The 27,708-nt window shown below is 42.2% G+C and overlaps 1 protein-coding gene across 4 annotated transcripts in view; it reads right to left on the minus strand.

Annotated features, from left to right (window-relative positions):
- Positions 1–27,708, minus strand: part of Znf385b (zinc finger protein 385B) — a 401,032-nt gene that overhangs the window by 40,412 nt on the left and 332,912 nt on the right. For all 4 annotated transcript variants that reach the window (XM_059260779.1, XM_059260776.1, XM_059260777.1 and 1 more), the window contains one exon: positions 4,522–4,684. In XM_059260779.1, coding sequence (XP_059116762.1) covers positions 4,522–4,684 — 163 coding nt within the window. The remainder of the gene's footprint in view (positions 1–4,521; positions 4,685–27,708) is intronic.

The raw sequence follows: 27,708 nt of genomic DNA on the forward strand, positions 1-27,708 counted from the left end.
CACCGATACCATATTCTGGGGAGCAACTTGAAAGTGGTGACTATTATCTTTGTACCACTCATTTCCAATTTTAAAATGCTGTAAGGTTGAAAAGCCCTTAGAGGAGGAAAGAGAAATCTTTCTGTTCATTGTTGTACCGCTCATCGGACAAAAAGACACATACATGCTCTATTATACTCCAGTATAGAGGCTAACCAACTGTATGGAAATCCAGCTGGTTGCACGACTGAAGAAAATGTGGATATGGATTTTAGCCCTACTTGTTGCAAGGTTCTTGAAGGGACCACATGAAAACATTCATGTGTCTGCATCTTGTAAATCAGGCATGTTCTAATGCTCCTGTGGTGGTATTTCATGCAGAACATTCTGGGTCCTGTTTTCGCTCTTAATTGCATTTGTAAATTTAGCTGGACAATGGAAATCATGCCTTCCTTTGTTTAGAGGGCAATCATTTAAAAGCCTGCTTAGTTCTAAGTCATATATACTTTAAATGTTTTTCTCCATTATAACAGTTCATTAATTTTTTAAAGGCCTTATATAAAGCCTAGGATTGTAGAACATGGCCGACTGTGTAGGTGATTTGTTATTTGTAGGAAATAAGGTGTCCTTTGAAGGCTCTGTGAATTTGAACCTGTTACAAGTTCTGAAACGCAGCTGGGCGGTGGTGGCACACGCCTTTAATCCCAGCACTCGGGAGGCAGAGCCAGGCGGATCTCTGTGAGTTCGAGGCCAGCCTGGACTACCAAGTGAGTTCCAGGAAAGGTGCAAAGCTACACAGAGAAACCCTGTCTTGAAAAACCAAAAAACAAAACAAAACAAAACAAAACAGAAAGTTCTGAAATGCTACAGGCGCCTTCAGTGTGATCTGTGGGGCGCATCATCACAGGGATGGGCAGTGTCACATGCCATGAAGACGCTCGAACTCCAGGGAGAGACTTGGGTGCAGGGTCAGGCCCGGCTGTTCCTGCTGCCTTCCTGAAGCTGCCTAAGACTTGCTGTGTTCTGACCCCAATTCTCCCCAACTACTCTCCCCCCACTTCTCACTACGTTTCCAACGCCCACTGAAGCATCATTAAAAGTTGGGGCAGATCCTGGGAGACCAGAAAGCTATTTGTCCGTATTTTACATTTAATTCTACCTCAACTTGTAAGATTCGAGCGGGGCAGCCATTCTTACTCCGCTTTCTTTAGCCTTTCAAAAAAAAAAAGTCACGCAGTTGGAATTTCCTATAAATGAGACACCTGCTATTGCAGCTTAAACCTATTTTGTTTACTGACCTGGGAGAAAGACCCAGAGAGCTTGCCATGTCATCCTGACATTTTTATATCTGTTGGCTCTATTATAACAAGTACCACTGTATTGTACAGACCCAGATTCAACACGAACCCAATTATGTCTCCAAATATAACATAAAAGAGAGAAATGGTTATACCAAGTGTCAAAGTAGCAGGCAGGAAGGCTCACCAAAACCCTGCAAGACGGGGAGTATGTGTCTTAGAATAGACCATGTGTGCTTTTGGGTAGCATGAAGGATCACAGAGGGGTCTTCGGGGCCTCCATGTGCCTCACAGATACTTCAAATCCTCATCTCATGGTACTCAATGAATCCCAGAATGCTGCTCTCCCAGAAGCTTCCTCCCTCAATGCCGGGTTCTTTCTTTTCCTTCAAAATGTGCTTCCCTTAAACAACATTCTGCTGCTAAGTTGATACTAAAACATGAGACTAGAAGTTGGATTAGTAAATTCTGTGGATATAATGACTGTTTTTTTTCTTTCTTTCTATTTTTCCCCAAACAGGATTTTAAATGAATGAGAGACACAGACTAGAATCTGAAATAAAGGCAAAGCCTTAGGAGCAGTTCAAGGGCTTAGAACTAGGTGGTTAGCAATTCACCATTGGTTATGTTATTTAGATTAGGTTCTCTAGTGGGGCAAAGCTTCTAATTTTCTCATTAGGGAATTCTATAAAACACAAAGGCATTCCTGTTTAGAAATGAGTTTCAGCTAAGGGGGAAGAGCATACAGGTAACAAGTACAACTCAATTATTTTAAAATACTGCTCCCAACTGATGTTGGTGTTTTGTTAGTTCTCATAGACATAACGTACTTCATTTACATTTAACTTATACAAACCACAAGTAATCTAATCAGTGTGTTTGCAAATATATAGATTTTGAGTAAGGTGTCATGGAAAATGAGGTGCTCCCAAATATAAATATTTTCCTTATTGCCGATACAAATCTAGAGAGTCTCACAGTAAGCGAGTTAAATGCCTAGAGCCTACAGGAACTGCGGCAGGGGCATGCAGTACCCTACCAGGGAAAGCTGAGACTGAAGGATTAAAGACCACCTCACACAGACCTTAGAGATGCTGTGATTGCGATTTCTGTCTTCATCTCTCCGCTCTCATCCCCCAGGGGTTTCCCTGAACCTTAGCTTGCTTTCTTTGTTTAGATCACTGGCTCCTTGACCCCCAATTGTTCCAATAGCTCACCAACCAAACAGAGCTGCCTAGGAGGTCTTTTTGTTTCATGAACATAAGTCCTTGGTGAATATTAACATTCAAATGGTGGAAGAAAAACCTTCAGCTGTTGAAATTCATTCCAACAGTCTTCATTGGGCACTCTATAGGCCTAAGAGAGGCTGTGATGATAACATGGTCTGTGATGATAACATTTGCATTTTCTATGTCCACACTGCTCTATCCTTGATTCTATCCCTCCACTCTTTGAGTCTTTCTGCTTCACTTTCTCCTCACCACTTTCACTACTGTCTTTAGAGCAAACACAATTCCCAAATGGTTATCGGGCTTAGGCGAAACACTGAGCACATTTGGTTGCGATGTGGGGAGTATTTATAGATCCCACTGACTACTTGATTAGCTCAAGCCACAAAATAAACTGAAGGAATGGGGTGACACTAACCTCCATTATTCTATCCTTTTACTTGTAAGTTCTGCTGGAGGTAGAGACCACAATTCAGGTAATAAAACCTTTGGCAGAGTATTGCTTCATAAAGGCAACAATATTCTGAGGAAAATGAAAGCTGGCAGGAAGTCAGGGGATGATGGATTTTGCTCTTCCAAACACAGGGCAACTGCTAGCAGATAACTGTCTTGATGTTGGCCTCACCATGAGCTGTGACGCCGACTGTGAAATTGCACACATGGAAATCGTGTTTGGTATCTATACTAATAACTGCTTTAGACATAGGTTAAATATTAGGTTTTATATTTGTCTATACAGGAGTTTTGTTCTTTACAGGGTTAGAAGTGTTATGTAACAAGCTAGTATTTATCACGTTTCTCTGATAAGTTGGTGACCCTATCATAGAAAGCACCAAGAATCTTTATTATTAACACCACATTTGGTAGCTTAATTCCAGGCTACCATGTTTTTGGGAGCCAGCATCTATGGGGCTTAAGCAGTAATGTTTCCTTTGTACAGAGTTTGATTTGAAGAGGCTTTCTGAACTCTCATCTTACAGTAATGGATTTGCTCGTCTCCAATGGCCCTGGGCAGCCATGGGTAAGCATTCTTCAGCTTCCTCCTCAAGTGCTACAGGGATTTTGATGATCAGGTGAGAACCTGAAGTGTGTATTTCCCACAACCTAGAAGTCCCTAATGCCAGAATCAAACATAAAGAAAGGGACATGTCCTCTTAGTGTCCTTTAACAGACAGTGTTCCTCAGCTAGCCACTAAAACAGGATGACAAATCCATTATGGGTCCCAAGGGCAGCGGTGAGAGGGGAGCCTATCAACATCCAATTTCATGGTCTCCACACTGAAAAAGAGACAGAGAATTTTGTTTCCCACTGAAAGAATTCACTCAGATATTACAGGTTCTGTATCAAAGAATTTTCTTATGAGGCTCCCCCATCAACAGCACATTTCTAATTATATATTAAGGCTTTCTGTTAAGCAATTCATGGCATTGTAAATAATTCCTTTAAATGATTTGGGTCTATTTGTAATTCAGAGAAGAGCTTCACAAAGGCGGTATGAAGTCAGAATCTGTTACTTCTAAGCACATTTTCATACCACTAATGTCATTGTCTCAAAAATCACCCCAACTCTTCGCCGAGATTAGATAAAAAAAAAAAAATCTATTATTAACAAGCTAAGAATCTCTTATCCAAAAAGCCTGTAACACAAACCAAACATAAAAAAGAGCAGAAAGGAGTAACACCACTGTTTTAAATACATTACTTGATTTTTTTTGTCTGAGCACGTGACCAATAGTCTTAGATTATTTTGATACATATATACTTATATACACACATATATTTAAATGCATATATTTTACAACATGGAATGGCGACATATCAAATGTTTACATTCTGTGCTAACACATATTCCTTCGTGTGAAGGAAACATATCATATTACAAAAATAAATCATGGAAAGTAACATGCAACATTCAAGGGGGAGGAAAATGGGATTGGGGTGGGCCGGGGGTGGGGGGGTAGGGTGGGGTGGGGTAGGAACACAACAATGTCAAAGAACAAAAAGTGTCATTGACCTGATTTGTCAGAGCTGTCGCCTGTGATTGGCCTGATGGAGCAGCTGGGATTAGCCTTTGCGCTGTCCTTGGAAGGAACCATTTTGGGTTTATTTTTCGCTGCCTCAAGTGCTTTGACCTTCTTGGCATGTTTACTTCCTTTGTAGTGGGCCTCGGCCTGGCTCTACAAAGGAGAACAAATCAGGCTCATTTTTCTGCTACTTACAAACACACGATGGATGAGCATGCAGGAAAAAATACAATCAATCATAGGCACCACAGACATTTACAAGTCAGCGCTCGACTCCATTTCCGGCATTTACCTAAGAGGTTTCAACATCTCAAACCTTGCTCTCTAACAGAGGCCTCGTGTCTTTGAAAACCTAGAAGTTACATGAGCGGACCACAGGGTCAGGACGTGAGATGGGTCAGCAGTGCCCTCCCACCACGGCTCACACCAGGGGGATTGCTTTCTCAAGATTTTGCTGGCAGCATTAGCACTGAGTATCTGTTCACACTCGCAGACATGGACTTCCACAATCACCGTTCATTAGCTAAATGCCTGTCTGCTCTGTGCCTAGTTCCCTGTGGTCACCGCTCTGAGATATCTAGAGTAACAGAGCAACATGTAAAGAGACGCTGCTGAATGAAGATGGCGCTACATTTTGGAGATAACTACATGCACTTAGTGTGCCATCTTGGATAGTTCCAGTTCCAATTATAGCTCCTGCCACAAGGGAGGCAAGGACAATCCTTGATCTCAGATGTGGTTCTCACATCAAAGCTCTTGAACATAAAACATGTGTAGCACTGTAACTTCAATACTAGATCAAAGGAAGGAGAAAGTGAGACAAGAGACAACACCAAATTACAATAAACCTAGAAGACATTCAGTTAATTTACTGATATTTGGAAAGTTACCTTCTATCTAATCAAGGTCTTTTGGTATCTTGTTTACCGTACACATTGAGGAAAAAAAAAATCTAACTAAATTCATTTGAATTTCATTCTGAATAGACTGAAAAAAAGAACATGCATAAAGTAAAAATAAAACAAGACTTAGTGGGTATAATGGCTTAGCTATAAAGTGACATTAATGCGAAATTTTATGTCTCCAAGATGGGGCTTTATTAGAGGATTTTTAAGTTAATAATTTTTCTTACAACAGTTTTCAATGAATCTGTGTGTGTCTAAAGATGGTCAAGGCAAGCAAAGCTTCATGGGTCCATGTAGTAAGAGCTGTAACACAGATCCACTCATGAGGAAGTGGGCAGACGCAGCAAAGCATGTGATGGGGATGCAGGACAAAAACCAAAAGGCACCAGAGAGGAGTAGTCTTGACTGAGACTTCCTAAAACTGGCAGCTTTTGATTGAGGACTTGAAGGCAGAGTTTCACATGAACCAGTAGAGGAAAGTGCACTTTTGGTGGGAGATGCTTGGCTCAGGGAAAGCACTGGTGCTGGAAAGTCAGAGGCATGGGTATGGCTGGAGAGGGGGGCCAGTCACATAGTCCACTTGGTAGATATCTGTACTGGGAGGTCAGGGAAAGGTGGGTGGGCTGCCTTGCAGAACAGACTATCACGGAAATGAAATTCTCCAGCAAATGCACAAGGCAACAGATTTCAAGTGAGGGGGATTTCTACAATAGCTACTTAATATATTTATTGACTGAGTATGATAAGGGGACAATAAACAAGGAAACATGGAGAACATGGGCTTATTTGGGAAGTAAAATCATGAGTGAAGAATATGAAGGTAACAAAAATGTTCCGATTATAATAATAGCCCAAGTTCCTGGTAACATTAGTCATTATCAGTCCTGTGCTCCTTTACTTAAATGGAACCAACCAGTTCCCTGGTCATTACTCAATATAGAGTGTTCTTCCAAAATGCCACATTTGCCTAAGCCATCTCTAGCTGTGTGGGGTGTGTGTGTGTGTGTGTGTGTGTGTGTGTGTGTGTGTGTGTGTATACTGGAATGTTTCCCTGACTTCTTGGTTCCTTTTGTTCCAACTGAAACAGAACACACATAACTTCACTGTCTTTAGCAATTCACTTGTTTCCGTGGAACTAGAGATGGTGAACAGCACTTCAATGTCCCATCACCTGTGTCCCACCACGGGAGGGGGGAGGGGCCTAGTTTTGCTGAATGCATAAACGATGAGATGAAGGTAGGTGTTCTTGCTGAACGTTATAGCAGTCTGAATGTGAGGAAAAGACACAACTAGTTGAATATTCTATCTATACATTTGCTGTCCCATTGGAATAGGAACTCAGTGGTTCTTCAAAGCTCTTTGACATTGTTGTGTGTGTGTGTGTTTTTCCAATGTGAAATGGATATGAAAACATGTATTGTCTTGGTAGAAGTATAATCTAAGGAAAGGTTCATTTTGCACTACAATTAAAAATGCGCCAGTGACTTCCCGTGCGTTACAACCTTTGTCACCCAAGGCCTATGCTAACTGTAAGTACTTCTTTTCTCAGTGTCTTCCCACAATTATGTTTTTAGCTCTTCACTGACTTATCACTGCTCTTACTTAGTATGCTCATGGATTTCTCATATTCTTTGCCAAGGTTAAAAAAAATTCCAGGGAAAAAGAAAAAACATTATTAGGCTTTCATTTATTAGCTGAGAAAGGTGAAATCCAGTGTAGCTGGGTAGTTTTAGTCAGCTTCGGCTGCCAACTTGACACAGCTCAGAGTTACCTTCTGAGGGAGTCTCAGCTGGGAGATCACTTTGATCAGCGAGGCCTGTAAGCATATCTATGGAGCACTTTCTCGATTGATAATTGATGTCGGAGGCCCAGTCCACTGTGGGCAGTACCCTTCCTAGGCAGGAGGTCTAGGCTGTGTAATAGAGACAGCTGAAGAGAAGGCAGGAAGTGAACCAGCAAGCAGCATTCTTACTGGTTCCTGCTTTGGTTCCTGCCCTCACCCTTGATCTTGGATTATGACCTGAAAGTGTAATCTGAAAAAATTCTTTTTTTTTCTTCCTCTAAGTTGCTTTGGTCACAGTGTTTATCAGAGCAAAAGAAAGCACACTAAAACAATAATTATAAACCAGGAAAATAAATGAAGATAAAAAGTGGATAATGGAAATAACAGTGATGGCAATGTTCCTGAGCACTGTCCCAGAGTGAGTGCACACTGCACCAATTAGCTCACGTGAGCCTCATGGTACCCTATGCTAGGCTGCATTATCAGCCAGTGCCTTGCAAATAAGAAACCATCTATGCTAAAGGCAGATAACTCATCAACAGTCACGCAGGGTGTCCGGGAAGGCATTTAGTGGATAGGAAGCTCTTAGATGGATATCTCTTTTTAATTACATCCCCACACGTATCTCCATATGCCTGCACTAAGTTTACACTGTCATTTTGTTAGAACTAAAAAGTTACAAGACAGTACACTACTTTCAATAATACAGGAAGGGATGAGACCTTAACGCCACTGATATTTCTATGAATAGGAACAGCTACCTAATTTTGGAGGAAGATAATACATTAGGCCCAATCCTTTTAATGAATAGCTAAGAAAGCCCTGGAGTCCTACTTTTTAGTTATATAACAATTTCTACAAGGCACTAGGATACTCCCCACCCCCTTTTTAAGTTTTTTAGAGAGTTTCATGTAGCCAAGGCTAGTCTCCAACTCACTAGGCAGCAGAGGCTGGCCTTGAACTCCTGACCTTCCTGCCTCTACTTCCCTAGGACTAGAATTACAGTCACATACAAGGCTCCAAGAAGACTTTTCAAGGCGTCATCTCTTCAAGTGCACTGAGTAGTTTAGAGTTATTTAGTGCCCTCTGGCTCAAGAACAGGATTCTCTAAATATAACTTCTGAGGACAAGATGAACAGAGTGTGATTTCCTCATTACTATCTCCTGGCATCAGGGCAGAAAGTTAACAGCATCAGTTAGCACTTGAGATAAAGATCCAGCTAAGTGATACCTCACTGCATGTCAAGATAGAAAGGGCTCTCCACAATGTGACCCATTTTCCCTCTCGGTTTGGGGCACGGAGAAATAGGCACCGAGGGTCCTTGGCTCCCACTGACTGGTGTCTGGGGCAAGTGAAGTGGCAGATTTTGGAACAGGGAGAGTGGCGGTCACCCCTCCCTCTTATCTGGCACACTTCTACTTCCCTGTGGCTGTTCTTGGTTCCTGGCAATTTGCTATCCTCAGAGCTTTATCTGAGGCAATGTCAACAGCGTCTGCCTCCTGGGCAGATCTTCAAGTGGAAAGCGAGACACTGTTAAACAGCAACAACACTGACCCTGCTTCATTAGCAAGGAGGCACCTTAGCGGAGGAGTGACAGAAGCAAGGACAAGAGCCAGAAAACTTAAGGCACCAGGTGACACCACAATCAAACTTGGTCAACAATGGACTTGCTTGGCCAGGCTGACTGTCTTTACAGCCCAGTGCCTGATGGGCAGGAGATGGCCGTCTAGTGCAAACGGCTTCCAGAGAGCTGCTGGAATCCCACCTGGCAGTGAGCACCACCTGGGGATGTGGCTTGGCACTAAGGCACGGGCTTTGTTGAACAGGGCCCTGGGTTTGAGCATGAGCACTCAAAAAGGAGAAGGAAGAAGGAAGTCCCTATGAAGAATTGGCAGAAATAAAAAGGGTTGCTGGAATCATCCATCCTGACCTCCACCCCTGAACTAATGAGAATCTAGGCTCATATTTTAGGGGTCATTTATGCAGCTCCCACAACACCCATTGTCCCTTGGTAAAACAGCTTTCACAGGAAATGACATCTGGGGATACACTTTCTTCCATTAATTCCCTTTGGTACCAAGTCTCTTTGAGTTCCCAAATCCTCGGCATTTCCCAGCACCTCACTGGTCCAAATTAAAAAAAAAAAAAAAGATAATGAATTAGACAAGGTTTTGATTTAAAACTAAAAATGTAACGAAGTATTCCCAGTGAGACATTTTAAAATCTACAGTGCTCTCATCTCTGGGTTTCACCTGAGTTCTAATTTCTGCCTCAGGGAGGAGTCTGCGGTCTCCAGTCATGATGTCAAATCTTGTTGAGCATGTAAGGAAAGGCAAACTCAGGGCGTGCCAGGGAGTGAGCCACTCTTTACTACAGAACTGACCTTTTTGTGTTTACAGAAATAAGTCAAACTGTTTCCTTGATTAAAGAAAATACCAAATCTAAACTTGGGCATCGCTTTCTCCACTACCCTGGGTATCAGTGTGTTCAGCAAGGCCATGAGAGAAGCAGCAACGGTTGGCTAATGTCAGACGAGATGGGCTGTGTTTGCGGGATGGTGGTGGTGCACGCCTTTAATCCCAGCACACGGGAGGCAGAGGCAGGTGGATCTCTGTGAGTTCGAGGCCAGCCTGGGCTACAGAGCGAGATCCAGGACAAGCACCAAAACTACACAGAGAAACCCTGTCTCGAAAAACCAAAAAAAAAAAAAAAAAAAAAAAAAAGATGGGCTGCAGAGAGTGGTCAGTTAATGTCAAACAAACAACACATTCTACATAAAACATCTAAATAATTAAAATCCTAAGTAAAACATATGCCAAGCAAACCATCATAAATAGGCTAGTAAACTTGATTGTTCTAAAAGAACAATTTGGCACATGCCATGTGTTGGACAGTGTGACATAGTAAAAATTAAAGACCACCCTGCCCCTTCACCCTGTCTCACACACTGAGGGTCAGTAGGTGAAGAAGGGAAAGATACACACACACACACACACACACACACACACACACACACACACACACACACACTCTCTCTCTCTCTCTCTCTCTTTCACACATACCACAATCCAAAGTTCAAGATGGAAAAAATAACCCCAAGCATGAGGGTGAAAAACAGCAGGGACTGAGCAACCATGACCTGCAGGAGTCAGAGAACAGAGAAGAAGAATCTCTTCAGATTGTAGGGGATCATGGAAGCTCCTCAAAAGAGGATGCTGAGGTTGGGCCCTGTTTCTGGGGTGGACTCTGAGGTGGCGGTCCCCAGCAGGAGGCACCTGGGGGCAAAGAGAAGAGCGTGTACTGGACAGCATGTCCTTTGAACTCTAGAGTTTCCTGGCATGTGTGCTTTTAACTTCTCTAGAGCACACTGACACAGAGAAAACAACAGAGGAGTGTTGCTGAGCCATGCTACCTTAAAAATGATGTCCTTTGTAAAATGGGAACCATTACGGTGCTTCTCAGTTGCACAGCAAATGCTCTATTAGTGAGCATTTCGGATAAAAAGCGATTGTGACATTAGATGTTGCTTTTACATTACAGATCATATCCTGTGTGATAATCCTGTATCATTGCTAAACCACCGTGATAATTATTTGAGATAAAATCACGACACTTCGAAATCTATCAACATATTAAGAAACAAATTAAAAATTACCAAATAGAGGCTAAATAATTACTTGAGTCTTTTCCTTACCACAAAGTTAAATTTCTTTTCATAAACTCTTTTTGTATGTACTTTTGTACTGACAAGATTTGACACTTCCAGAGACAGGGCTACAATATAAGAAATGCTAAGATACACCCAAGAGAAAGACTTACTCAACGCAAAGATTGCTAGTAAACTTTTCTTCTGATATTGGGCATTTTATAGTCTGCAGTATCAATATGACCTATGACTGGCTTTGGTATTCACCTCATTCAATCCCCATTTACTGGGAATCTGCTGGAAACAAAATGTCCAGACAAAATTATGATGTATTTGAATTTTTCAGCTTCAAGAGACTCAATGTCTTTGCTAATTTCTGAGATCTACCTAATGAAACAATTCTGGTTTCTAAATCCATCCAGTGCCTTGATACTGTTTAACTCCAGGGGGCACCACACACATACAGTTCTTCACAGATGCTATCCTCCAGGCTAGGGTAGCAAGCAGGCCAGTGCCCTGCACATGGCATCCAACTCATACTGGCTGTAGAGTGTAGAAAACACCCCAGCAACCCCAAATCTTTCTGCATCACTAAAGGGAAAAGCAGTAGCTCTCCAGGAGGAAAATGATGTGCAGTTTTAGACTGCTAATTCTCTTTGGGCCCAATTTAAATTTCATCAAATATTAGAGACAGAAGTAGAGTTCTCGGGTCACAGCTGCTTCAGAATGTCACTGTTTGATACCCCAGCTTTACACAGACATCGCTTCACTTTATACATTTCAACAGAGGCAAATTAATCCATTTCTTAAAAGTGCTGAGATCTTTAGTGCTGTTCAAAGTAATTTTTCAAATACCTCCTATTAGTCACGTGAGAGCCTTGATGCCTGTGTTTCTGCTCAGCATACGTATGATGCTGCACATAAGCACACTGACTGGCTACAGGTGGTATGTTAGAACATCGCAGCTTGAGTTAATCATCAGCTGGATTGTGGTGAAGAGCTGAGGACAGTTCTTAAAAAAAAGAAGTACAGGGGCTTCTCACACAGTTTCAAGTGAACAAAACTGCCATTTCCCCCAGGTTTAGTTGTTTGAAGGGGGATTATTAATTTTAGATGATTCCCACCAATCTTAGCTTCTTCCCTAAGGGATCCAACGGCACACTGCGTTGCCAATTTAGGGTTGATAAGGGCAGTATAAGGCAGTTATCTAGGAATGACTGTATTAACTGCAATCTGACTACAGGTCCTTTGATTTGTTCAGTCCTGTTCTCTTTCCTAGTTCTTTATTTCATTTCAAATGAGGTCATTACTAAAACTTATCTCCAAAAACAAAATAAAAAGAAACAAAAAACCAAACCAAGTTTATCGCATCCATGTGCTAAGGTAAAGTTCAACCCAGCTGATTCTTTTCTTAACTCTGTTCATAAACAATGAACATGAGATTTCTTTCACCCCTCAAATGGGAAGATGCTTCTGTGAATTCCTCCACACAGACACTTAGCAACACAACTCTGTTAAGTGTCATTGCAGTTTACTTGGGAGTTTAGAAAGAAGTGTCTGAGATGCTTCATCGTAAAACAAAACAAAACAAAAAACAAACAACAAACAAAACCCAGGACTATTTACTCTGCCTTTTGGCTGCGGTTTTGTAGTTTTTTGAGGGATGCTTATGTTGTCTTCTGGGCTGGAGATCAGCACCTGAACACAGAAAGCATGTAAGTGAATTCCTAACAAGGGCCCAGCAGTTGAGCTAGGGGAAGATGAAGCAGTAAACCCTGGCGGGGTGTGCTCTGCCACGCTTAAATCCAAGGGGAATGGATGACTGACTCCGCAGAGAATGCACTCAGTAAGCTACACCCTTTAAATGACTATATCCAGCACAGGAAGGGAAGTGCTTTGTACACTGACATGACCACACTATGAAATAATAAATGAAAAGACATTTTTATAACTTAGGATATACCTAATTTCCTTTAAAATTGTGCATACAGGGACTAAACCCCTTAGAACGTTTTATGAATCACGTAGATTTTATTTTTTGTCTTTATGACACAAGAGAAAATAGTAAAGATTTGTCAATGATTACTCAATAGCTTTGGATTTTGGGATTTTCCCACAGTATTTAAAAGTGGAAGTGATCCGCTTTCCTCAAGTTAATTTCACATTTTATACAGACCTGGAAGATGTTAGTTACTTCTACTGTGAGAGAGAAGGCTATCTCTGACTTTGCAGTGACTCCAGTTTTACTTGCTTGGCTGGCATGTTTGTGAGGATCATGCCCTTTCAATGGGGCATTGTTGTGACCCTTCACTTCACTAACCCAGACCTTCTGGACTGTCATAAATTAGGCTCTCAGACGTCCACACATTTACTTTCAGTCAGTCCAAGAAAGCATTACATTCATTTCCATTTCCATACTAATGACATTTATGGCACCAAAGAAGTCTAAAATGAGAACCTGCATTGTGCGCCCTTATACTCCACGAATAATAGCCTAATGTCGACTACAGTGGCAGAGCATCTCTGAGAGTGCAATACTCAGAGCATGGGTTGAAACATGGCTCTAGCAGTATTTTATATGTTCATTACGCATTTCAGAATCTGTCTTACAGTCATTCAAAAATTCCTATTTCAAAGGGCCAAATAAAGGACTAAGCCCCAGCATAATGTTATAAGTCAGATTAAATAGAATATGTAGATATGAAGAGCAATATAATAAACTCTCATAATATACAAATATAACTAAGGGGGGATAATGAAACAACACATAGCCAACCTTGCCATGAGACTTGTGTCTTTATATTAAAGCACCCGATTAAACCTGAAGTTTTCATTCTAAATCAGTGTTTGCAGCCTTCATTACACATAAGAGCTTCATCTACTTGAAGCAAAACAGGGACAAAAATGTCTGCAGCTTTGAGTCACCTGCAAAATCTGAAACATTTTACTTAGCAAATGCTAGTGGGTTCCCCTTTCTGATTCTGTATATTTTCTAAAAGTTCTATGGGGACCAGCCAGATGACGCAGCGGGTAAAGACCCTTGCAGTCAAGCCTGATGACCCGAGTTAGCTCCCTAGGACTCACATGGTGGAAGGCGAGGACCGACTCCCACAAATGTTCCGCTGACCAGTACGTTACAACACAGGTTGTGCACATATGACACAGGGTAAGATCAACGTGAATCACTTTAATGGACCATTTTCTTGAATGTGATCCATGTATATGGGAACAAGAAAGGAAAATTTATAATCAGAAAGTTAGCACTGGGGGTTCATTCTTTTTATTCATGCAATAAATATTCATTGGACACCTATTATTTTCCACGTTCCATTTTAGGTGTTGAAAGACATAACTACTGAAACTTGCATTCTAATACGTGGACACAGAAAATAAATAATGAACTCATATATGTGTAGAATATTTTGTGGGGGCTGTTAAGTGATAAATGACACATTCTCTGACTCTGTTGCACTGTTTTGTGAAAACAGGAAGAATAAGGTGGCTCACAGTAGTGGTATGACATGCCATTTTAGGCACCGAGGACACTCGATGGAAGGGAATTGGCACAGAGACCTGAAGAAGTAGAGAAGCTAGGTATCTAGAAGGGTTTCAGGCATAGGGGGTCCTTGCTGGCACATCTGTCCTTGCTCAGTCATCAAACACTGCTTATTCTTAGCTCTTTCTGAGTTTTTACCCCAAGCTTTCCAGTCTACTCCATCCAATTCCACCCACACTATAGCATACAAAACTACCTGCACACTGGACTCTGGATGTTTATTCTGAGTACCAAAGCATCTTAAACAAAAATTCAAAACTAATAGCAGACATTGCTGTCTCCCTCCCTGAACTACCGAGTCACCTCCCTCTTCTATCAACAGCATCTCTCCATCTGTTGAAAGGACCAGTGGCATCCTCATTATCACACCTACACCCACAGTCTGTCAATTGTCCGGTCCTATGGATTTCACCCAGGGACTTCTCCAGCCAGGCTGACTCTTCCTCTGTCAAAACCATCCTGTTGAAAGCGGCTGCCGTCTTTTGTCTAGATCACAACAGCCTCCTCAGTGGTCACACAAAGATCTTCTTCAGCTCTGTACACAAACACAAATCTGACCGTGGCCATTCCTTGGTTTTAAAAAACCCACAATGCTTCACCGTTCCTGCTTTAAAAAATCTAAACCACCATGTTAGCAACCTGCACAGCTTTCCCCTTCCCTAGTTCTGTTTTTTGTTGGGTCCTTTCTATTTTTCTCTGAAAAACTGAGAGTGGCTACAGCCTAAGTAAAATGTAGCCAGTCTTCTTTCCAGCAGCCTGATATGCTACCCTGTGTCTGTCCCTAGTTAATTCCTGTTCTTCCTTCGGAACCTGGCTAGATTCCCCTCCTGAAGAAGCCTTCTGAGATCCCCTACTAGGTTGTGTACTAACTTCGGCTTCTTCCAAAGTAACATCCACTGACTGCTAGTGCAGTCCCCCTTCCTGACTCTGTGTGATATTTTCCAAAAGTCCTCCCCCATTTCAAATTTATTTATGAGTTCCTATGACCATTTGACTCGGTCTGTCTTCTTCCACCAGACCACAGCCTCCATTACAGCTCGTCCTGTAAGATATTTGTTCTTGATTTTGTATCTTACACTTAACACATTACCTGAAATATAGCAGACATCTAATAGATATTTATTACATGGATGGGTAAGTGAATGAATATAATTTTTATTACATCAAAATATAACTCAAGTAAGGAGAGAGGATGGAAAAACAGAGACCACTTTAAAATTTTCATAGCCAAATGGCAGAGAAAATGGCAAAAACAAATAACAACAGTGTACAGGAATGGTGGATGGGAAATCTCTCAGAAGGAAATGAGGATTTCGTTTGGGTGTCTCTCTCTCTCTAAGCTGCTCCTGGGATACACACTGGGGAGATTCAACAATTGCTAGTTGAGGAAGGCGGCTGGAGTGGAGACAACTATTTGGGAACTGGCTGACAAGATGATGGATGAATCTTTGGAGATGGATGAGGTTCCTGAGGAATTAAGAACAGTGGGAAGGAAATCTATTTGGGGAAAGAATCTCAAGAAAACAGTTACGTACAGCAGGGAGAAAAATCTATCTGAGGAAAGAGTCTTGAGAAGACAGTTACATCAGACATGCAGGAGGAAGCTCATCAGTCAGCACAGAGGAAGGGTCACCAGGAAAGCGGGATTGAGCAGAGAAGAGGACAAAGCGAAAATGTCCAAGAGGAAAGAACTTAAGACTCCACCTCTCCAGGAACTACCGTGGGCTTTGGGAAGTGTGGCAGAACTTGACGCGCTAAAGCACTTTTCTGCAATTTCATATCAGCTTTATTAAATAACAGGAAAATAATGGAATCTGAGGTCATCTCATCTTGGAAGTAAGTTGGCAATGTTGCACCAAAAGCTGAGTGGTGGCCGCGTTTGTGTAAATAAGGGACTGGTAGCTGCCTTGAAAGACACGAGTACCTTACCGCCATCACTCTGAAGAGTCCAAGAACACACAGCCAGAAAGGAAACATGGTATCCAGAAAATCTGTAAACATAACGGCCCCTACACATCTTCCTAAACTCAAAAGTAAAAACACAGACACAAAGCTGCTAATATTGTTTGCCATGCACCAGGCTGAGCTCTAAGCACGTTCTATGCAGAACCTCATTTCACCTCATAAAGCCACATGAAGCCAGTATGACTGGTGGGAGTTCCCAGAGAACTCTGGACAGTTAATATTGCTCAATCACAATATCAGAAATGGAAGATCTTGGATTCGAACCAAAGATGAAGAGGCTTTTCATCAGTACCCTGCAGATCAAAGACCGAAGTCCGCAGTCTAGCTCAAAACAGCCCTCACAGAGGGTTCAAAGCTAGATAGACCCTCCTCTTTTGCTATGATGCTAAAAGGTAGCCTGGGGTGAAAGTAAGTTTTGGGGGGGTGGAGTAGTCTTTAAGGCATAAGTTCTCAACCTGTGGGGTCGCAACCCCTGGAGGGTACGGGGTCACATATCATATATCCTGAATATCCAATATTTACATTATGATCCATAACAGTAGCAAAATTACAGTTATGAAGTAATAACAAAGTAATTTTATGGTGAGGGGTCATCATAACACGAGGAACTGTTATTAAAGGGTCACAGCATTAGGAAGGTTGGGAACCACAGCTTTATGGTCATGGTAAGTTCATTTTTTACCCTCGAGAATGGCCTTGATCCCTTTAGTACCATTCCTGTGCGCTGAGCTGGGCATCAGAGAGAGGGCAGTGGGCAGAGCAGATCCAGCCTCTGTCCTCCTTCTGCCACTACCAATGGAGCGGGGGCTTCAACAGTTAAACACATGTTTCCAAAGCGTGACCCATTTGATAAAGCCAGTGGGGGCGGGGCTAAGTTAGTCTCCCAGACACTGAAAAACTACTGAGAGAGAGAAATACTACAAGTGAGACCTGAAAGATGAGTAAGAACTAGATCTGGAGTGGGAAGGGCTGAGGGCGGGAGTGTGGGGTGTGTTTAGGGAAGTCAAAGTCTCTGTGGCTGGAATCCGGAAACAAGGGCCGGAGGCAAGAACTGAGCCCGAGACTGGCACCGAGACAGGCACCGCCGGCCAGGAATCTGAATTATGAGGATGTTAGTCAGGTGGCATTATCTCGTTCAATAAGGAACACAATTACTAATTCTCTTTAAAAGAGAGAATGGCAGAAGATATTAATAAATGGCTGTGACTGGGGAAAATTTCAGTAGTGATTTTATGAACGTCCAAAAACCAGAACATTTTAAAAGAGATGCTGTTAGCTGGGGGCAGGCAGGGGGTGGGCAGTAAAAGGAAAGAAAGTTGTTTTTAAAAAGATTGTTAGCTGCCGAGATGAAGTAATTTGTTAAAATCATGTGAGAGTCACCGAGATGATACCGCTGCTTCTATTTCAACGCATTAAGTGCATATGTGGGCTTGAGAAGCTGTCTCCGCTGGTTTCCAGTTCTTACGCTTTGATCCCGTTTGGGAGACTCACGTGCGCTATCTTTAAAGTAAGAATTTGGAACAAGCAAAGATACAGTTCACACATACCTGACTTATCAGAGATCCCTATTAATGTTAATATCATGCAAATTAATAAGAGTTTGTCACATTTACAAAAATGGATATTCATGCAAATGATGATTATTCAATGTGTAAATCTGTAGCAAGCTTGCTGGAAAGAAATGTCAAATATGCAAGTTCTTAGATTTTTCTATCTTTTTTTTTTTAATTTTACATCTGTAAACTCAGTAATCCTATCGTGGCACTTTGCAAATGTGGAGATCTATCATTTCCCCACGACTCACAGATATTAATGAATATTCTGTTCTCTGACCATCTGTGCAAATGTATAGACAGAATCACAAAATGTGACTGCTGGTATTTTTAGTTTAAAAATATGTGTGTGGGGCATTTTGTTGGCTTAAACCATTTCAATACAAAACTCTGAACAAATCATCAATGGCTCTTTTAGAATCTAGTCTTTTCTGTTCCTCCCAAATGGCACAAGAAAAAGTTGACAGAAACTGATGACATTAAATCCCAAAGCACCACACAGAAGGATTCTGTGTCTCCCGTAATACAGAATGATATCTCTTTCCAAGAGCAAAACTGGAGTAATCACCCTGAGCTCGGCGAACAGACAGTGTGAGTGAGTTTTCCAAGAGTATTTAGTAGATGGATCAAGGATGAAAAGGAAGCCTGGGATCTCAAGTCAGCACTCTGCATCTCTCCCATGAAATGAAAGGGGGTGTAAAGCAGAAGCGGAATTCATTCCTACGGACTGGCACCAGGCTTCACAGGCTCACTGAAGGCAGGGCCCACAGTGCTCCTCAGAGGAAAAGGCTTTACATGATTGGTCGATAACTTAAACAAGAAAACTGGCTAAAACCTGTCTGCTTTGCATTTTCACTACATGACAATTTTTTTGTTTTGGTTTATTTATCCCATTTTCTGTGTATGAATGTTTTACCTGCATATGCATGTGTATCATGTGTGTGCCTGATGTCCTGGGAGGTCAGAGATGGCATGGAGTCCCCTAGAACTCGAGTTATGCATAGTTGTGAGCCGACACGTGGGTGCTGGGAACCAAACCCTGGTCTTCTGTAAGAGCAGCAAGTGCTCCTAACTGCTGAGCCATCTCTCCAGACCACATGCTGGTAATTGTAAACTACAGTCATCAAATACCCTTCCTTGGCAAAGCTTTTTTTTTTTTTTTTTTAGATTTATTTATTGCATATACAGTGTTCTGCCTGCAGGCCAGAAGAGGGCACCAGATCTCATTACAGATGGCTGTGAGCCACCATGTGGTTGGTGGGAATTGAACTCAGGTCCTCTGCAAGAACAGCCAGTGCTCTTAACCACTGAGCCATCTCTCCAGCCCCGGCAATGCTCTTCTATTGTTGGTCTAAGTCAGTGGATCTCAACCTTCGCGATGCTGTTCCTCATGTTGTGGTGACCCCCAACCATAAAATTATTTTGTTGCTACTTCATAACTATAATTTTGGTACTAGGATGAATCATTATGCAAATATTTAATATGTAGGATGGTCTTAGGTGACCCTAGTGAAAGGGTCATTCGACCCCCAGGTTGAGAACTACTGACCTAAGTTCTAATAAGTTCGTGTGGTTCCTCTTTTTTTTTTTTTTTTTTTTTTTTTTTTGGTTTTTTGAGACAGGGTTTCTCTGTGTAGTTTTGGTGCCTGTCCTGGATCTCGCTCTGTAGACCAGGCTGGCCTCAAACTCAGAGATATCTGCCTGGCTCTGGCTCCTGAGTGCTGGGATTAAAGTCGTGCTCCACAGCCACCTGGCTCTGTGGTTCCTCTTGTGTTTAATGTCCCTTCCCCAGTACTGGGATAGAACTAAAGGTCTGGGGCATGTTGGGCAGGTGTTCTATGACTGAGTTGTACAACCCAGTAAATTTTACTCATGATTGTGTGTGTGTGTGTGTGTGTGTGTGTGTGTGTGTGTACTTGTGTATAGAATGAGCACATTTTTGTTACTTCTGTTTTACTAGCTCTGTGTAAATTAATACAGGGAACTTGTCATTCTGAATGGAACTCCCCATCCACACTGACCCCACTACATGTAATCATTCTACGAGTAAATTCCTAGTGGTGAGAAATCAACCCAAGGCATTTCAGACAGCGTTCAAATTTACAACCTTCCACTCATATTGTGAAATTGCAACAGCTGATCTGACATGAACACACCATACCACAGGGATTTTAAAGGCAGATAAACAAATCTGGAAGCATTTTAACTTTTAAAATTTTATGTGTCCACTTGGAATTTCTGTTTTCAGGGGTTATTTTTGCTCATGAATGTGCATGTAATTAAGCATAAGTTGTTTACCTTTCCCCCCTTTCTACCATCTTATTCTAAACTGAAATTTATTTTTGTTACATTTACGAGAAAAAGACAGTGTTAAGCATGAGATACACTACTTTTTTGCTGTTGTTGTTGTTGGAAATACCTGTCTCCTATTTTACACTAGTAACATTACGAACACTCTACAGTATCAAGCATCTCACCAATTGTGTAATAGAATTATTATTCATTAGTGCTAAACCACACCCCCTTTTTACATTTCTGATTTGTAATGTTAATGACGAAGTTACAGTCATGAAAGTTAAGTTACATTGAAATCCATGCACTGAGGATAAAACTGCACGTCAGTGATAATGTGGGCGGTGTGGGCAGCTACTTCCCAGCATTCTTACCAACTTCCTTCCTTCACATTTTCTTGACTTAGGAAAAAGGGATCATGTGATAGGTTCCTAACTTTCTGATTAAAAAAGAAAATTTGTTGACAGTTTCTTATTTGTATAGAGTGAATTCCAGTCACTTCCACCTCTCGTCCCTGTCACCTCTCTCCTCTCTAAGTGAAACCCTGCTCAGTACATCTTACTCTATTTCTACATGGAAGTATCTACATGGAAGATGTCCTCTAGTGTGTGGCCACTGTTAGAGCTACGAATGCACACAGTTCAACCAGCTAGAAAAACACAAATCAGTGAGCACTGAATCATATTCTCAAACCCCAGATGTTGACTGTGTGACGACTTCCTCAGAGTCCTTGCTTGTCAGACCAGTCATCTAATCAGTGAACGGGTATATTCTCCACGTGCCCTAGAACATAGAACTCAAGTGCATGTGCATGTGCGTGCATGTGTGTGTGTGTGTGTGAATAGGGTGGGGGTGGAGTAGAGGGCTTTGTTTGCTTGCTTTTAGAGTCACATGAGGGCTGACTGATGATTCAGCTCAGTTGAACTGGCCTAATATGGGACCCTAGTATGAGTTCAATCCAAATCACCACCACCATCACTGAAAAAAGAAAAAGAAAGAAGGAAAGAATGAAAGGGAGGGAGGGAGGAAGAAGAGAAAAGAAAAGAAAGGTAAAAAATTTAGGAAAGATGAACTAGTCCCTAAAAGCAATTAAGAGCTAGAACATGGGATCATGTTGATAAAAGAGGTGGAAAATCTGCCCCCTGAGAAGAAAGATCCGTTACCCATCTAAGAAAGATCAGTCACCTGTCTAAGTGACTAGTTTCAGATATGAAAATACAAACTATCCTGCAGAATTTGGTGAGGCCACGGATTCCCTGTTGCCTATCTGAAGTCCGTGAAGACCACGCATGTAACACGCCCCATTTGGTTTGTGTTGTTGCTGTGGTTTTATGAAATGGGGTCTCACTAAGCAGTCTGGCTAGCCTGGGGCTCCAAAAAGAGACCAGGCTAGCCCCCCAAATCACAGAGCTCCACCTACTTCTGCCTCCTGAGTGGTAGGAGGAAAGGCAAGAGCCACTGTCCCCAAGCTTGGCCGAGCCTTTTCTGCCTTAGCTATAGAACGCCACAGTTCTTCAGTTTTCTTCTCCTCCAATCCCGACCACTCTCAAGGCCTGCCCTTCCTTACCTCCTGCGTGCAATTACAGAGATGACGTTCGGAGAGTGTTAGTGTAGCACCACACAGGGAGGTGGCCCCATCAAACAGCTTTCCACTCGAGATTATTCTAGCCACAGGTTCTGTTCTCCCTTGAATTATGCTGCAGTTAGCATCATATAGTTCAGCAACTCTCTCTCTCTCTCTCTCTCTCACTCTCTCTCTCTCTCTCTCTCTCTCTCTTTCTCTCTCTCTCTCTTTCTCTGTCTCTTCCCTTCCCTCAGGTAGATAACCGAGTCTGAGAGGAAACTGCTTAGTCCTTCCTTTTGAGGCAGAGACCGTCTTATTTATTTATTTATTTATTTATTTATTTATTTATTTATTTATTTATTTATTTTCTTAGCTGCTTTTCTCTCCTTGAAGAGATGGCTCTCGGTCTCACTGTTCACACTACTTTGCCGGCAGAGTCTTGGTATTTTAGAAACTGGTGGAAGCAGGCCATGGATGGTCAGGTTCCTTCAGCCTTACAGCCGCCCTGTCAAGCCACCAGATTTGAAGTCCTTGGGCCTGCAGTGCAAAAACTCTCCCATGTTATTCAAGGAACCGCCCGAGAGGTAGAATTAGCTAAAAGGTCTCTCTCTTGCAGAATGTTCTACACCGTTTGGAGTCACTACACTTACTCAAGCAGTGGAGCATGGAGCATACAAACTTCCAACCTTTTTTTTTTTTTTTCTGTTTGGGTCATCCATAAATAATACTTTCCATTTCTTGTGAAAATTCTAGTCAGCCGCCTAACAACACACATGGAGAGAAGCTATAGGAAGCCAAATGTTTCCTAAAATAAAGCCCAGATATCTGCTTTAGACCAGCTGCTAATCACACCAAGCCTCCAGGGGCTCGGCCTAGAGTTTCAACCTGTCTTTAATTATATATCGAATGAACGTGTAGCTGAAATCCCAGGCCACAAAAATCAAGCCAAACCTTTCCTTATTATTAACGATTCTAGAATCAGTCTTAACTGAAGAAATCCATATCCAGGGAAGAAGCGAAACACACTCCCTTAGCAGTCTTTCCTAAGTCCCAAGCGGCATAGAAACTTTTAGGTGAAGAACAGTCAACAAGAAGATGACTTGGAAAATCTGTAAAGGAATTAAAAAGAAAAAGCTTTTTGTTTTTTTTATTAAAAGGGTTACTAAAAGAAGAATTTTAGAAATGAGAAGTAGCACCCCTCGCATTCTTTTTTTTTTTTTTTTCCGAGACAGGGTTTCTCTGTGTAGCTTTGCGCCTTTCCTGGAACTCGCTTTGGAGACCAGGTTGGCCTCGAACTCAGAGATCCACCTGCCTCTGCCTCCCAAGTGCTGGGATTAAAGGCGTGCGCCGCCGCCGCCACCGCCGCCACCACCACCACCCGGCACCCCTCGCATTCTTTAAAGCTGTTTTTAATGTCTGGTCGGTCAACCACTTAGTGGAATTGGATCAAAGCTAGCTGGGGTGACAGTGAGGTAGACATAATAGTGGTTTTCTCTTGAGAACGGACCTGACGAGCAGGGCTGGGTGTGGGTGCCTTCCTTCTAACGTTCACATCTACATTCTGTACACCATTCTATTGGGCTGATCATACCATGCCGACCGTGGCTGGAAACAGATGAGAGCTAGAGTTCCATGTCATGTGAGGCATCTCTATGTTCAAAAAAAAAAAAAAAAAAGCAAGAAAAAAAATACTGATTCATACACACTGCATGATTTTCTCACCGGTGCCAGATAGAGTCTGATGAGTCTCTATAAAGCACGATGCTCACTTAAAAAAAAATAAAACAAAACAAAACTGCTCTTTCTAATGTAGTCTTTTCTTTCTCCTGGTGGTAAATTTAGTGTGTGTGTGTGTGTGGTGTGTGTGTGTGTGTTATGTACTTACTCCCACGCACGTATGTTTGCAGGTATGTGTGCACCTGTGTGCACATGTATGGAGCAGAGGTCATCATGTATTATCTTGCTCCACTGTCCACTGTTCTTCACCTTACTTGTTTGTTTGTTTGTCTTTGAGACAGAGTCACTCACTGAATTTAAAACATGGTTCAGCTAAGCTGATGACCAGTGAGCTCCAGGCATCATCTACCTGTCTCAGGACCCCTGGCACTGGGGTTACAGGTGGGCATCAAACTCCGGTCCTCATGCTTGTGTGGCAGGTACTTCACCAGAGAAGGCCATCTCCCTGGCCCTGAGTCTAGAATCAGTCCTGAATTCTCCACACATCTATTTCAAATAGAAGGGAGTGCTGGGGACCGCGAGGTTGCCGTCCTCGTGCAGTGCTACCGTGGAAGCAGGCTTTTAGAGAATTTACTGAGTAACTACTATGTACCTCAAAAAGCTGACTGAACTTTTAAGAGCTGTGTTTAATGGCAGCTATTGAGGAAAACTTTTAGTGCCCTGTGTCCCTGTTCCGTGTAATCATGCTATATTTCTGTCATGTTGAAGCAAAAAATGTTCATCATTTTGTCAGCTCTGTCTGAGAAACAGAGAATTACCTTCTTGGGCTCTGGAGATTTATGCTTTTAATTACCTCCTATCTGCTTCGCTACCCTCAGAACCTAAGAATCAATATAAATAGTCTTATTTATGGGGAAAAATGTAAAATGTTTGACAAAAGCCTGGATCACTTTCCACGTTTTCACTGGAAGCTATCGACTCCTTCTGTTGGGGGCATTCCACCTTTGTTCTTGACAGGACTGGTTGGGTTTCAAACTTACAATATGAGTTTTTCTAATAATTCATATTGCTTAATAGCAGATGTAAATTTTACAATAAGCATGGAAGTCCCTGGGTCAGCAATGAGAGCACAGTCCCTGTAGCATCTCCATATTTAATCACCTGCCGCAAAGTTCAGGTGAAGGCCGACCTTCTCCAACCCATCAGAGACTCACATTTCAGTGAGCGGCAACTTTCATGACTCCTCTTGTTTTTTTTTTAAATAGGAACCATGGTAGCACAAGTCAAAGCTAATGGACTGGGTACCAGCGCTCTCCAACATGTACAACTTCTCCGTGAATGTATGTGTAGCTGTTCCTCATATTCGTGAGGGACTGTTCCAGCAGCTTCCTGAGTGCTGAAGTTCCTTATATAAAAATTGCATGGCATTTGAATCATCTCTAGAATATCGATAACATCATTAAAATATGAATGCTGTGTAACAGTTCTCATGCTGTGTTGTTTAGGGAAGAAAGTCAAGGAAAACAGTCTATGTTTTCAATACATGCAAGATGTTTTAGTGGGGAGCAATGTCCAAACCACGCTTGTGGGTCCCCTAAGAATAGGAGGCTTTATATTTATAGTATATTTTATATATTTAATATTTATATTATACTTTATACAATTCATATGCAGTTACATAAATGAAACCATAGAGGAGTAGCTATCTATCCCAAGGGCTTTCAAGAGCAGTAGACTAGAGTATACAGGTGCCTGACAGCAGTTAGATGCATATATATGAGGTAGGGAACAGATAGAGCCTACCCTTAATTCATGTATAGAAGTAGAGGTTGGCTTCATGTGACAGTGACCTTATGTTGGGGAGAGTCAAATATTAAACAATAAATTTTCTAAATTGGAAGCAAAGAATCTGCTTAAGAAAAAAAAAAGCTTAATAAAAACATTACCAACGTTGAAGGAGGATATGGGAAGCAGTGCATTCGTGACTACTGTGTCAGAAGAAGGAAAAAGGAAAAGGAAAAGGTGCCGGGGACGTAGAAAAGATGAAGTAGAGAACGAAGGAAGGAGAAACGCAATGGTTTGGAAGAGAACACGGAGAAGAACGAGGGACGACTTATTTTAGAGATCAAAGCTAGCTCATGGATGCCAATAGCAAACTGCAGAATTCCTGAGAATACTAAATGGTGCCAGAGTTTCAGACAAGCCTCGCAGCCAACGGCCTGTAGCAGTTCTGCTTAAAAACATTTCCTAAGGTGGTGCCTAACAAAGTTCCAGGTTCTTGGGTCATCCCATTTCCTAGGTAGGGCAGCAACTGCAGGGACTTGGTGTCCCAGGGCAGCCGGTATAGAGGGACAGTCAGGGCTGGTGGCCAAGAGATGGAGTGGGGAGGGTCCACCAACAGCACGTGGGAAAACAATGTCTGTGGGACCAAAGCTGTGGCTTTGTAGCCAACCTCAGGACTGCAGAGGATTCTGCTGGGTGGGCTGCAGAGAATGCCCGTGCCTCTAGCGGGCACAGCAGGAAGGCATCGTCTTAAATGTCACCTGGTGGATGAAGTTTGTTTACAAAAAGGCAGGAGAGTTTGCACTGTGAGATTTTAACTGCCAAAGAAATCAGGAGGTCAGAATAAGACTTCGGATGGAGCAGGGAGGTGGGCACAGGCAGAAAGACCGGAGGACACAATCTGCGGGAAATGAAGGTAGTAAGGTGACAGAGACGCAGAAGGAGGGTGCCAGGGCTCGCAGAAGTACCAATTGCCTGCTAACTGCGGTCCTGGGAATTGCGGCTGATCTCTGAATGACTGCGATTTTCGAAATTTCAGAGGTTTATAGTCAAGAATAGGAGAGTGAGGTCACCCTAAAAAATGTTCACACAAATGGCTGGTCACCCTACCATTTTCTCTTTGAAGCAAACCTTTAGTTTCCTGCCCATCTATAATATTCTGAGGTCAATCAATGAAATGGTATGAAGTCATCTCTTGACATCCCCAGACAGGAAGGCATTAAGTGTAGCAAGAAGGACAGAGGAGCTAAATCCAGAGACACCAGCTAAACCAGAGCCTGTACCATAACCCAGACAGGACAATGTCAACGAAACTCACCAACCTACACATGCCAGCAAGTAAAATCAAATGAAGAGAAGGCAGACTATGGTGGGATTCATAATACTATAGACTTTGCAAATCAGATAGTTTAGCACCACGCAAGTAATGAAGCCTATGGCATTAGCGTCAGGGGATACTATCTCATGCTTCATAACTTGTGGCCTTACTGATGAATTCCACCATTTGGGGGCCTATTCCTGAACTAGAGTCTGTGAAAGTCAGTCAGTTCACTGTGCTCTTGTTCCTGCTTCCAGACAAAGCATGGGGACCCAGGTGAGATGAGGATCGTTTAAGGTGAGCTGTGGTGAGATGATGATGATGATGACGTCATCTCCGTTTCTAAACACAGAGGAAAACCAAGTTGCCCTGCTCTCATCTTATGTAAAACTCCACTTCTATTTCCTTGATCCTTCTACTGCTGGACTCCAAGGAATTGAAATTAATATGTAAATTAGAAATTATTTGTGATCTCCCAACTTACGACCTAGCCATAAAAAAAGAGAAGAATGTTCGCCTCAAGGTATTATTTGAAGTGTATGTTAGCTCACTCTCCTGACTGGGCTCATCTCTGGGAGATGGCACTTTCTAGCCAATAGGTAAAGAGTCCTACTCAGGCTCATCAATTTATGATCACCCTACAGTGTGCACTCATTTGTCAACGAACAAAGGAATGTGGGGGCTCGTGACAACCTCATTTGGTTTACCCTAGGTTGGGATTTGGAAAAAAAAAAGATGAAGAGAAAGCAGGATTCGGTGTCTGCACATATTTTTGCAAAGGTCCAGGACTCTTTTGGAAAGTGTATTCTTCCTGGGCTGCAGTGCTTGCCCCTGGCAAAGTTAATGGTGTCAATTTGTAAAGGTTCACTTGGGAAATGTTTGTGATTAATGCTCGCTCATTTACATAAGGCTTCATTGTGTAAATAAAGCTGTAGCCTTTTGCTTTCGACAATGGAGTTCTATTGAGACGGTAAAAGCTGGACAAAGCGGGCTGCAGAACACTGAAACTAGGTCGCTCTGAGCTTTACTGCACCAGGCCTACCCTGGTATGTTTTATGTGCGTTATAGGGAACCGTGGAGAGCAGTCTGTTTACTGTGCAAATTTGCCTTCCAGATCTTTCAATAAACATATTTT

This window comes from Peromyscus eremicus, chromosome 4 (assembly GCF_949786415.1).
Source record: "Peromyscus eremicus chromosome 4, PerEre_H2_v1, whole genome shotgun sequence".
NCBI lineage: Eukaryota > Metazoa > Chordata > Mammalia > Rodentia > Cricetidae > Peromyscus > Peromyscus eremicus.